Source organism: Pipistrellus hanaki, assembly GCF_964339955.1.
Source record: "Pipistrellus hanaki genome assembly, chromosome: 1".
Lineage (NCBI taxonomy): Eukaryota > Metazoa > Chordata > Mammalia > Chiroptera > Vespertilionidae > Pipistrellus > Pipistrellus hanaki.
The window spans coordinates 200703764-200717917 of NC_140503.1; the positions used below are offsets into that span (position 1 = coordinate 200703764).

At 38.2% G+C, this 14154-nt stretch overlaps 1 protein-coding gene across 8 annotated transcripts in view; it reads left to right on the plus strand.

Annotated features, from left to right (window-relative positions):
- KCNIP4 (potassium voltage-gated channel interacting protein 4) overlaps positions 1–14154 on the plus strand; it is an 899162-nt gene that overhangs the window by 862521 nt on the left and 22487 nt on the right. For all 8 annotated transcript variants that reach the window (XM_084898607.1, XM_084898606.1, XM_084898605.1 and 5 more), the window contains 2 exons: positions 6088–6157; positions 13937–14007. In XM_084898607.1, coding sequence (XP_084754733.1) covers positions 6088–6157; positions 13937–14007 — 141 coding nt within the window. The remainder of the gene's footprint in view (positions 1–6087; positions 6158–13936; positions 14008–14154) is intronic.

The following is a 14154-nucleotide window of genomic DNA, read 5'->3' on the forward strand; positions in this document are numbered from 1 at the left end:
ATCTCGCTCCCTTACTCTCTGTACAAAATCAATAAAATATATTTTTAAAAAAAGAAACGTTAAAGCAGGGAATCATTTGTAGGTTTGGAAAGGATTAATTCAATTTATATAATTTCTAATGGGGGAAAATGATTCCTTTTTCAACAAATCACTTCTCAAAGTCTTCTAAAACGAATTAAGTTCGAGGATTGAGGTTCCACTGTATTAGTAAATTTTTTGGTGAATTTAATGAGGTTGAGAAATACTGGGATAATAGTTCTCCATCAGTGTATTTTTTCTTTTCTATAGTTACATTTGCTTTTCTGGAGGGAACTTAGTAAGCTATATGGTAAAGACTTTTTAGTCAAACTCAGGTTCAAATCCCAGTCCTTACTGCTCAAAATCTTTCTTATGTAGTGGAAGGATAAGCATTCATGATAGACCTCAAAACAATAATTCCTTTAGCAATTTTCTATGGATACATGGATCTCTATTTAAAGTGCTTTGTATGGACTACTGCATTTTGAATGTATTCATCTAAGCATTATTAGGGAAAACTCTCCTTTAAATTAATGGATAAAAGATTCCTGGATTTCTACTGACATTTATTTCCAGTGGTGGCCTTTATCCTTCTCAGATGTCATTTAGAATTGCAATATTCTCATGCCTTTGAGGGTAAGCTCTGACAATATTCGATAGAGAAAATTCAATTTATAAAGTGCTAGAGTGGGAGACATAACTCATATCTGCTTTGCAGGCTCATTGCATTATATCAGACCTGCACTCTACCGGGTTCAACTGCTTTGCTGAATACCAGTTAACCTTGGTACAGCCACATTGATGTTACAATGACTCTGTATAAAGGTGCTCTGCTTATCAAATTCTTGGTTAATACTATGGCTCTAATAGCTAATACTTGATGAGCAATATGATGTGCAAACAAGAGGGTTAAGATAACATAACGTGCATTATCTTAATTAATTTTTATAACATTCCTCTGATGTCAATAGTTATCTCCATGTTACAGGGGAAAACCATAAGACTTAGATTCTTATATTAAACAATTAGTCTGAAGCTACACAGCATTTAAGTGGTAGATCAGGGGTTCAAGCCAGTTCTTCTCCTTAACGCCAGCGCCCAGGAGCATAAACATTCCACTGCATTATTGTAAGTGCTGCTTAGCAGAACATACCAGCTATTACATGGACATGAAGGCATTTGCGGTATCCATGCATCAGCCTAACCCCAGGAAACCCAGACACAAGATAAGGCTCAAAAACCCACCATGTGGCTAATGGACCATTCTTCTAACCTCAACGTCAATCTCTTCACTTTAAAAATGAAGCCAGTGAATAGAGTTATCTCTAAAGTTGCTTAAACACCACTCAAGTTTCTTGATTTTGGGATCAATAGACATCACTCTTATAATATTCTAATTATAAGAATGTGGGCAATTTCTCTCTAAGGCAATTTGCGCATCTGTAAAGTGGAAGTAAGGCTAGCATCTCTTTATTCACATGACATAACCCATGTAAAGCATTTAACACAATGCTTACAACATAGAAAGTACTCCTATTATCCGCTTATCATCATCATCATGTTATTATAAAAATCACTACTTTATTAATACTGATGTTAGTAATAAATACCAAAGTATTCATTGTACACTTACAACTTATTTTGACCTTCACTTGATGTCACAAGACTACCTGAAGGGACCAAAAAGGATCATTAGGGAACACCTCTGTAAAGTCCCAAAAGGCAAATGTCTCTTCACCAACTGACAGGTGAGTGGCAGCTATGGGCCAAGAAAATCTCATTCCACATTTATTGCATCCTGATCGTATCATGGTGAAGTGTTTAAGAAGCAATAAAAAAAAATCACTCTCTGGCCATAATAGATTAATGTACCAGCAGGCAAAGCCCCAAGACACTCTACCATTTGATGGAGTGGTTCATTTTAACCTGACCTAAAAAGTGCCACTTTTTCCAAAGCACTTTAGTGTCTAGCCATTCATAATTAAAATGTGTGTAGTAGGGAGGAAGATAGAGGTCCTGGCTGGACTAAAGACAATAATTTCTCAAAAAAAGTAAAAACATTTTCCACAAATTCTCAAACTACAACTCATGAGATATGTATTTTTTAAATCAGTATCCCTTTTTAATTGAAATAGCTTCATTTGGCTCTGGGAGCAAACAAACATTGTGTTTTTCCAAAAGAAGTATTTCCACTGATGGTTTACCAGGAGATCACCTTTTCAGTTTCAATGGAAAACAGATGATAATCCAGACACTGGATAACATCCTAATTAATGAAGGAGAAGAATGAGCAGAACAGTGTTTTGTTTTGTTTTTTTTTTGTTTTAATATATTGTATTGATTTTTTTTTTACAGAGAGGAAGGGAGAGAGATAGAGAGTTAGAAACATCAATGAGAGAGAAACATGGATTCAGCTGCCTCCCGCACACCCCCTACTGGGGATATGCCCACAACCAAGGTACATGCCCTTGGTTGGAGTCAAACCTGGGATCCCTCAATCCACAGGACGATTTTCTATCCACTGATCCAAACCAGTCAGGACCAGAACAGTGTTTAATACATAGAAGTCATTGAATAATTATTTGTTGAATGAATAAATGGATGGCTCTGTGTCATCCCACATTTTACTTAATTTTAATCTCTCTGAGCTTCATTTTTTTTTCATTTCTAAATAACTCCTACCTTTTGAGGTCAGTAGAAAATCACCAAAGACATGATGTCGATAAGCAGGCATGGAATATGGGCTCAGTTAACAGTTGTTATTGTGATAATATGGCTCTACAGCCTGCTCCCAAAGCAGCCTTGTCTTCATGAAAACATCACTTTATCCCGTGGAGAGATCAGTACAAATGCCTTGATATCCTCTGGCAATTTTCAGCATGACAATTAGATTCATGAGGAAAGCAAATTATTGTTGTTTACTCATGGGATTTGGTGTGTGTCAAATCCCCATGGGATTCTGGTCAGCAGTTCCTCTAGATGTAAAAATTTCTCACAAACCAGTGGAGGTAGCACATATCAGTACAGTCTTTGCAGGAAGCAATGTGACTGTGCATAGGAAGAGCTTAAACCCTTTGGTGTTAGGATTCTCCTACTGGGATGAGTCAGAAAGAATGTACCCCAGGTGTAGTCACTAGAATATTAATGACATCATTATTCCTATGTAGTCAAAATGCTACAATTCCCTTAATATCCAACAGTATGATAAATTCAATGGGTATATTATTATGCAGCCATTAAAAGTCATGATATGAAAATGTTCAGGATATTTTGTGAAGTTAAAAATTAATAAGATACAATACCATATTCTTGTATTTTCCAAATTTTATTCATAAAGCATATTAAAATGCACTATATGTGATCAAAATATCTTATAGTAGTAAAATTATGGCAATTTTAATTTACTTTAATTTTTTTCTGTAGACAGAATATTTTTCACAGAACAATCATATATATATATATACCTCATATGCTAATTGTCCCTCCAACTGTTTGACCATTTGACCATTCGTTATGACAGGCACTGGCCACCAGGGCAGATGCTCTGACCAGTAGGTTAGCTTGCTGCTGAAATCCAGCAGATCAGAACTAGGTGAGATGGGCCAAGCACGCCCTAGAACTCTCCTGTGCCCTCCCTCCACCCTGCCCCAATAGTGCACCAGTGGGGTCCTTTGCCCTGGCCTGCACCCTCTCACAAACCAGGACCTCTCAGGAGATGACAAATAGCCAGTTTCATCCAAATCCCTGCAGACTGGGCTGAGGGACCCCACTGGTGCACAAATCTGTGCACCAGGCTTCTAGTTTGTTAATAATCAGACAAAATGTCATTAGAACATATAATATACAAATCATGGGGGCTTATAGAAAGTGAAAGTATCTTCTCAAAGTATAGATGAGTGAGGATTTCTCGCTTTCCCAAAATTTGGCAGCTCTTCTGCTTCTTGGGTCCTTCCTGTGTGAGTGAAATAGTCCTGTTGAGAAAACATATCCTGAGATGTTGAAGTATTATTGGACATTAGATTCATGCACTTGGGGGAGAGGGGGGTCCCTCAGGCAGGCCTGTGCCCTCTTACAATCTGGGAGCCCTCAGTGGAATTCCTACTGATGGCTTAGGCCTGCTCCCCTGGGAGGAATGGGCCTAAGCTGTCAGGCAGACATCCTTAGCACTGCTGCAGAGACAGGAGAGACTCCCACAACCATTGCTGTGCTAGCCAGCTGTGAGCCCGGGTTCTGGCTGAGCAGTACTCCCCCTGTGAGAGATCACTGACCATGAGGGGGCAGCTCCTGCATTGAGCGTCTGCCCCCTGGTGGTTAGCGCAAATCATAGCGACCAGTGATTCCACTGTTTGGTCAATTTGCATATTAGCCTTTTATTATATAGGATGTTAGCTTGAAAATGTCATAATTGTAACATGACACCAAGGGAGAAGACTTCATACTGCTAAATAATTTCATAATGTTGATACTGAAGCATCAGTGGGATATCTATTTCAGACATATTTCAGATAAGCCTCTAAGACAGACATTGTGAACAGTTTACCAAGTCTGTGTTCTATTTTTGTCTTGGACACATGAGACTTCTTTTTGTTTTGGGTGGACATATTCAATGATTTCTAACATAAAATGAGAGTAGAAACAATTTTGCCACTTCAAAACCATGTTTGCCACTGCTGTAACAAATAGGCCCATAAACACCTTCCATGCACACTTCTCAAGGTCTTTTTCTCTTTCTAGATAAGACAATCATAGAGACTTTAGAAGGTACATATTGAACATAGCCAAGCTTTCATTAGCCTCTCTCCCTTAATGACTCTCAGGAGAAGGACCATCAGTTAATCAGTTAGATGAACAAGAAATAGACTACATTCTGTTTAATTTTTTTACATATTGAGGGGCCTATTTGTTACAGCAGTAAGAGAAAACCTACCTAATACAACCACATTGTCTATCATGTACACTTAGCTGTATATTGATACATGGCCTTGCCAAATTCATTCTTTACGAACAGATGGAGATACCACTTTTGTGGATGAACCACTCCATGATTAAAGGTAGAGAACAGTCCATTTGTACCATTTTTAAGTTGGCACATAAAATCAATCTTCACAATTTGCTTGCTTGCTTTTTTGCTCATTTTTAAATTAAATTATTTATTTATTTTTGGTCTTTGGGGGTCATTATTTCCACAGGGTTCAACTAATCCAAAACTTGTGGTGACCTGGAATGTCCCAAACTCACATACCTGCTCTCTCAGGGGCTACCTAATAATAGTGCTTTGCCTCAAAGCCTCCAGTTCTGCCTGTATAAATGGAGATACCCAAGTCATAGGTTTATTATAAAAATTAAGTTGGGAGAAAAAGACACTGACAAGTCCTCTAACCACAAGTTTATATTGAAATTACTTAAAAATCTGTTTATGGATCAGAGTTCCCACTTTTCAAACAAATGATCAATACCCATGAGTCATAGATAATTCTACCCATGGGACAAAGGTGGAAATTTATTAACTTCAGGCCTATTTCTTTTCAGACCCTCCCCTCCAGAAATTAGAAAATTGTGCAGTCCTGCCTTATTCAAGGTCAAACTGTTACCAATTTTTAACAGACATTAGGAATGACTCCTGGTAGAAACTTCTTGGGCCAGGCCACTTATGACCCAAATGGAGCACCCATTTTCTTGTTGAACTAAAGGTTTTCTGGGTCAGCAAATCTCCAGAGAACACAGCACCAAGATCTAGCAAAGCCCACATCATTGGTATCTTGCAATATGCTTGATTTATGAAAAGCAAGTAATTTCCTCGTGCTTCTTTGATAATAAACATATGTGTTCTTATAAGCAGCATTGTAGTTTTATATGCAAAGATTTTTGCATCTGCAATTATTTTTGTCTTCCTGTGAGAACTGAGACAAGAAAACTTTATTGTGTGCCTTTATTCTCTTTGTAATAATGGCTGGATGGTTAGCTTTCTTGGTGCAGCTTTCCATGGTAGATAGCTCTGTTTTTAAAAAATGTGCAAAAATTAATTTTATGAACACTTTGTTCATATTGCTTCTCTACCACTTTTTCCAGGAATGCCCCAGCGGTGTTGTTAACGAAGAAACCTTCAAAGAGATTTACTCACAGTTCTTTCCACAGGGAGGTGAGTATGAGTGAGGACTTGTTAATGTACTCTGTTAGAATTATGCTTGCAATCACTTTTTCTTTTTCTTCTTCCACCTGGTGCTGCTTTGGCCTTGGGGAGGGGCAATGTGGTAATCAAGTAGCTGTCTCTCTGGCCCTTCGTCAACACTCTTTCTTGGTCTCTGTGGGGCAGGCTGAGCTTCAGCCTCAACCCCATGTTCTAGAACTTTCTCTGTGGTGTTTGCTCATGAGTAATTGTTCATTGTTCTTCCTGTGATGGAGAGTGAAGAAGGAATTGACCTACATGGCCGTTTGGTGAGGTCACTTCTCTTTGGGTGTTGATCTTGCATCCTAATCCTTTGCAGACTACTTATGTTGGCAATCTTCAGTTCAATTCATCTTTCATGGCATGACTACATTTTTAATCATGATGAAGAAAAATTAATACACACCATGCAAGAGCACATGAGTTTCACTATATCCTAAAAGCAAACTACTTACAAATTAGCAACTACCCACGAGCTTGGTCTTTAGTTTAACACAAGTGGTATCATTGGTGCCTAGTACTATGACTCTCAAATGCACAGTACTTTTGTTGTTATTTTTAAAATATATCTTTATTGTTGAAATTATTACAGATATTCCCTTTGTCCCCCCATTGACCCTTTGCACAGCACTTTCTGACTATGACAGCCTGGTCCCATGCCTCCAGGCTCTCCCATGCATTATCGGTGTCATTTGATTCTCCCAACTCTCAAAATTAGGACACATGTAATTATCCTCGATTTACAGATGCGAAATCTGGGGCTGAGAGAAATTAAATGGCTTGCTGGGGGCCACACATCCATTAAGTGGCAGATCTGGGTTAGAAACTAGATTTTTTTAGAGCCTCACCCAGGGTCCTTTCTGCTGTTTTTCTATTTTTAGGTGACCCTACTATGGCCACCCTCCCCCCATCTGAGAAAAATGAATGCCACTCTAGACATTATGTTAATTGGAAAGGAAACAGGAGTGCAAAATGATAATGCATAGGTGCTAGTGATGAATGAAAGCCACTGGACCTTTCTGTTTGTCCTTCAATCGCCGATCAGGATGCCCAGCTCAGATGTGTCACACAACCAGTCTACTGCGTGGCCAACTATGTGTTAGGTGCTGGTAGTGTAAAAGTAATGAGATGTGGTACCTGCCCCCAAAGAATGTTCTAGTCTAGTGTAGCAGGTGGGCCATGTCGAAATAAAGTGTGTGAGGATAGAGAGTTAAAAAATATTATTGTGGGAGCAGAGGTGGGACAATTGGAGCAGCTGAAGGAAAGGGGGGAAATGAAAACGAGGCCATCCAGACAAACTGAGTCTGGGCTGATATGGTCACCATTTATCAGGCATCTGACATGTGATGGACCCTGTCATGCATTACCCTTCACCTTCCAACAACCCCAGAAATGATTCTCCCTTTTTAATTAATGCAGAAACTAAGGTACAGAGAGGTTCATCCATTTCCTTTTCAATAACTTTTTTTTACTACTGTCCACTGAAAAAATTCACTATCATCTCATGCCAAAATAACTCAACAGTCTCTAAATTCACCTCCCTGATTCTGACTGTCCTCCTTGCTTACCTAGCATAATTGATTCTCAACACAAACTGAGTGATCCTGCCAGATCATGTTACCCCTCTGCTCTATTTGTTCCATCAGGGCAGAGGCCACAACCTACATAGGACCTACACTTTGAGCTCACTGGTGTCCTGCTCACTTATCCTTCACTATTCTCCCTGTGGACTCACTAAGTTCCAGTTACACTGGCCTCTTACCCTTCATTCCCCCAACATGGCCATCATATTGCTGCTCCTGGGGCCTTTGAACTTACTGTTCCTTCTGCCTCGAACTCTCTTCTCTCAAATATCCATTCAACATCTCACCACCTTTGCTTTTATTCAAATACCACTCTCCCTTAAACTGCAACCCCTTAAACATTCCCCTTTCCCATTCCCTGCTTTATGTTTTTAGCGCTCAAGAGCACCTAATGGTATATACCACTGGTCTGCAAACTCATTAGTCAACAGAGCCAAATATCAATAGTACAACGGTTGAAATTTCTTTTGAGAGCCAAGTTTTTTAAACTTAAACTTTTTCTAATGCCACTTCTTCAAAATAGACTCGCTCAGGCCGTGGTATTTTGTGGAAGAGCCACGGGTATATACTATTTAACCTCTTTTTGTTATGATTTATTGTCCCTTTCCCCACTGGAATGTCACCTCCAGGGGATCAGAGGGTTTTGTCTGTTTTGTTCACTGCTGTATGCCCGGCTGTGGAACAATGGCTGACAAGTAGCAGAACTGGATAAGCACTCCTAGCTTACCTGAGTGAACAGGTTAATGACTGAGTGACATCACCTCACCTGGTGCTATAGCCATACAATGGAGTCATTGCTATCATGGGCATTTTGAAAGTTTACAGCATCTAAATATTAATTATTTCCTTCAAAAATTAGATTCTCTTCTGGATTTCAATACAGTTGGTGTTAGCAATTTCAGTGGGTTGAAAGTGATTTTGTGGATTGTCAAAATAGAAATTTTCATTTAAGATGGCCTTTTAAGAGAAGTTAATTAGAATTCAATTCTGAGAAAAAACACTGTGGCCCATTATTATAGGAATTTAGACACGCCATATGAGACAACTTTCCTCGCCCATCTCATTAACCAATGGGCCCACAGACAGTTACTGATTGGTCATGGAGACCACTGCCAGATTGTAATGGTCCCAGTGTCAGCATTAATAAAGAATTTGGAATATTATTTTATTAACTCTTATATTTATAGATTATTAAAAACCATGGAATTTAAAAAAAAAATCATGCTTACTATATATTTAAGTGTCTGTCAACATACTGATAGGGAATAATACCAAAGTACTTAGCACAAATGGAAATCTTTCTTTTTTATTATCTCCAATGAAAGTTATTAGATGATACAAATTAGATACACTTCCACATTAAAAATTAATTTTCACTTGAAAAATAAAATTTGGGCATTAAAGAACATTCACTTAAGCACAATTCTTCACAAAGGATTCTTGTTACAAAACCCAAAGGGATTTGGAGAAAAATTACTATTGTACTCTTAAAAATCCTTTGACTGTGCACGCTAATTGAATGCATAAATCTAAAAGTACCAGGCATAAATAAAGGAAATGAAATATTTTCAAGAATAATGGCTTGCCATTTAAAAAAATTACTATCATGCATGCAAATTGGATCTTGCAACCCTCCTACTAAAGGGAAAAAGGCCTAAGGAAGATCGGCATCTCCAATGGCAGGAAAATTCATACCACGGCCATCTTCACTCTCCTGTGAATCCATTTACTTAAGTTGCTGATCTGAATGCAACAGGTTTATATCATTCTGAGCAGTAACAATGATGGCTCCATCCATCACACTGTCTCACCATTTCCGCCAGGAAGATGCCTTGTCTCATCGATAGCACCTCCTGCAATTTGTATTGTGTCAGGCTCCTCATTTTCTCGGCTGCTTAGGAGGTGGTTTACCACGTACAGCTCGTTTGGTGTTCTGGATGTCAGCACAGCTAGATTCAACAGAAGCTTCTTATTTGCAAGGGATAAAGCCTGCCTGCTGTAAAACAAGCCGCGTGGACGCTGAATATTGATGCCTTTACCTAGATCATTACTTTTTCAACTTCACATACAGTGCAAGCTTTAGCAGGATGCTCTGAGCTTACTAAGCATTTTTAAAGATCATAAAATTGCCATTTCCTGGGCTCTTCCTGCTTACGGTGTAAGAATTTTGCACTTACTTTGGCTATACTGGGCAGCTGATAAACAGCTATTGAAGGAAGGAAGGAATGAGCTACAGTTACAAAATTCTAAGTCAACAAACATTTATTGATCAGCCACTGTGTTTAAGGCACTTTGAGGCACTTCGATGGGTTTGATGGACATAAGATTTTTCTTTTAATTTTTTAAATAACTATCACTGAATATCTAGGATGATATTTGTAAGAATTTTCAGTGATTTGTAAAGGGCTTGTTGAACAGAAACTACTATGTATGTATTGTATATGAACCTGCCTTTCCATAACAACGGTACCTCAATATTCAAATACTCTATATTCAAAAGCCAATTCCATACATTGTGCTTCAATTCAGGTAGGGAGTAGGGATTTGTGGTGGGAAGAAAGAAATAAACTAGATTAGTTTCAATACTCAGATCTGAAACATGATAATCTAATATTCTGTGTATCAATGGTTATTTAATGAAAGGGCTAATTGGTATGTATCATTGTGGTCTGGAAATAATTAGGTTAAGGTCACTGGACTAAATCAAGAGTTTGTGGCTAGACTATACCAAGACCAAGGTGTGTTACTCAAGTGATTTACTTCTCTGGCCTCAGGTTGTTTCTCTGTGAAATGGGGGGCAACATTTTTATAATATCTATAAAATGTGGAACAAAGTTGCCTCAGCTTTCTTTCTGCTCCAATAATATTTATTTCTAAGAGTTGGCATTGAGATGCCTTGATTTTATTACTGACTCTACCATGAACTAACTAGCTGACCTTAGCTAAGCCACTGAAAGTACCTGCACTTATTGTTAAACATACATAAATAGTTAAGTGATATCCAAGATCTCTTTCTATGTTAAGAACCCAAACAGTTTCCCCCACCTGTAAGATTTCAACTTCCCAAGTAAAATTCTAAAAAACTGAAGCAATCTTGGCATATCAAATTCAGTGCTGTTTTTGTTATATGTAAGGAAATATGAACTATTGGGTGATATGGGGGAACAGAAACTACTCATATCTTTTGCATCTTGAACTACATTGGAATCTAGAAGTTAGGATTCTACTTTCTATTTATTCACCCTTTTAGCAAATATTTACTACTACCCTGTTTTCCCGAAAATAAGACAGTGTCTTATATTAATTTTTTCTCCCAAAGTTGTGCTAGGTCTTATTTTCAGGTAACGTCTTATCTTTCCATGCGCTAGGTCTTATTTTCAAAGGATGTCTTATTTTTGGGGAAACACGGTATCTATGAATAATACAGTCAGATGGAACCAGACCACAGGAGTTTTGTGGACAGTTTTTCTTTTCTTCACCCACCTCTATGCCCAGCCAGATTCTTCAGTCCTCAGCTCCTTCCTCTTGCCCAGTCAAAGCACATAGCATCACTCCCCTTCTTTAAAAGCTATAGCATCTCCAAAAGCCGGCCAGTGATACAAAGTTCACCTGAATCTTCAATAATTTTTCAGACACAAATCTACTAGTCCATCCAGCATGAAGTATCTAATTAGAATGCCAGTCAGTTAAACATACAACAGAGTTAAAAAAAAAAAAAAAAAAGGAAGCTTTTCAGGGGAAATATATTACATTTATAAAAATAATTGATCACATGTCTTTAAGGGAGTTGAAATAAAAGGGTAGTGTCTATGAAAGAAAAATACCTAATATTTATGAACATTTAATATATACCTAGAACTGTTCTAAGTACTTTGCATATAGCATTTCATCTAATCTTTTTATAATGACTCTATGAAGTACATATTGTTACAGTTTCACAGGAAACTCAGTCACAGAGAGATGAAACAACCTGTCCAAGGTCACACAGTTACTATTATATTTGGTAGAGCTGAATCTCAAGTTCAGGCAGTCTGACTTCACTACGCTATTAACAACTGCTCTCTGCACAGTGTGCCTATAGGCTGTTAAACTGCTTCACTTCCCAGAGAATTACAAAGATACACTTAGAAGAACAGGAAGTCCCCTGGATCACGCGAAGGCAGACCTAGAGAGTGAATGTCCCACATGTGAAACTTTAAAGCTAGAGCATTTGAGAAGAATGGCAATTAATTATGCCCCTGTTTGCTAAATCTAAAAAATTCTCAGCACCATTTGTTCTGAGCCATTATTCATAGTGAATTCCACTTGCTAAGGTAAAGGCATTCACTCTGGTTGTATAAATAAGGTAACAAGAGACCTGCTTAATAAAGCTCGTTATAAAATATGCAAAATCTTTTTTTTTTTTCCGCCTTGAAAACAAATTAAAGATACGACTTGTCATCTCATATCTCCACAGGGCACTAATTTGTTCTAGAACTCTGTGTAAGAGTACTGTTGAGACCAACACAACTTTGCGAATAAAATAGACTGCTGGTTCTCAATAACTCTGTAATAGAACTTTTTGTTAATTCACTGAGCTGGTTGAATTAACTCCCCATCCCATATTCAAATATTTCTTCCGACAACCCATCCATGCCTGATGGACATCCATTCTACATATGGTGTCTTGACATATTATTTGGACCCAATTATAGTAACTGTTTCATTCATTGAAAAGTGTTAGTAATTCATATGTTTAAAAATAAGCAATCACTTGTATCATATTTAGAGCTCCGAGATGAAAGAAAATCCCACCTTCATTTTGAAAAATATACGGCCTTCAATATTGTGAACCACTGAGGTGAAGCATTCAGGAAAAATAATCCATAAGTAGCCATGGGCACTTGAAAGCAGGGAAGGAAGTTTGCATGACCTCTGACCTCCCTTATGTGGGGAGGACAATTATCCATTCCAGCTACTATGACTTAGTGTTTTGACCACCTCTGAAAAGCAATTCATAAAGTAAAAGGTGAATAGAAGTTTTGTTAAAATTTCAATAAAAATAAAGGTTAAAAGTTCTAAAGCAGAAATGGATTTTTAACGGAAGATGAAAGGTAGAGCCAATGAGCTAAAAGGTTACAAGTTTTGTTAATATAAAAAAAAAAAGATTAAGGTAAAAGGCTAAAACCCACGAGATGAAACATTTAAAATAATCAAGTAGATTTGATCAAGAGTCAAGCACGTAAGCACTTAAAAATGAAAACTGTGCACTAAGAAAAGAAAACAGTATGAAAAAGTACGTGCTTTTAAAATAGGAAAGCACAAAACTCAGATATTAGGGAGACAAAGGAGAAACAGAAGAGGGAGGAAGGAAGAGGTACAAGAGGGGAAAACCTACTAAGGGGAAGAGGTGGATTTTAGAGTACTTTATTGTCTTTACGCAGCGTGATAAGACATTGGGGACTCAGAGCCTTCCAAAGCTGATTTAGAGCCCCAAATCCCACCCAGGACTTAGGCAGGGCAGGGGCTCCCTGCTGCTTGCCACCAGGAACTTTGAAGGCCACACAGTCCCCTTCCAACAGGGGGACAGACACTTGCCAAGTCACTGCTGGCTCAAATTCACAGGCTCCGGGCTAACCTAGATTTTTAGTGAGAAAGATCCCAGTTATGTGACACTCTACTCCTTATTGACTGTGTGACTTCGGGCAAGTGTCTCAACCTCTCTGAGTCTCAATAGCTTACCTAAATTGTAAAATTGAGGAACGACACTAATAATAGCAATTCATCTGTGTCTCGTTAGTAGTATTTTTATTCTTTTACTTCTAGGGATAGCCCCTGCCAAGCACTAACCAATTTCCAGATGGGTCTCACTTAATCCTCCCACCCACCTCTGGTACGATGACTCCTCCTGGAGCTGGTAACATCATCCAAGACATCCAAGTTTTCAGGTCATTTCTAGCCAGAAAGTTACAGAGATGTCTGCCATGCATGGCCTCTATGTAGGTAGCTCACTCCTGTGAATCTCAAATTACAATCCTCTACTGAAAGGAGGTGGGCAACTGGGAAGAAAGCACCAGTTAAAGGAGACAGTACATTTTCCTGACTTGGACTAGGACTTTGGCATGTTATACAATTCTCACGTCAGATATTGAAACGCTGACTTAATAATATTCCCTTTTCAACATTTCAGACTCTACAACGTATGCACATTTTCTGTTCAATGCGTTTGACACAGACCACAATGGAGCTGTGAGCTTTGAGGTAAGTCTTAGACTTTTTCTTTAATGTGACTTGACTTCAGAGAAAGGGATTTAATCTTTTTAGTTGGAAAACTTGAGCTTGATTTTTAATTTTTTTTTTGTTTTGAGCCTTTTATTCACTGTGTGTGTGTGTTTTTTCTCCATCTTT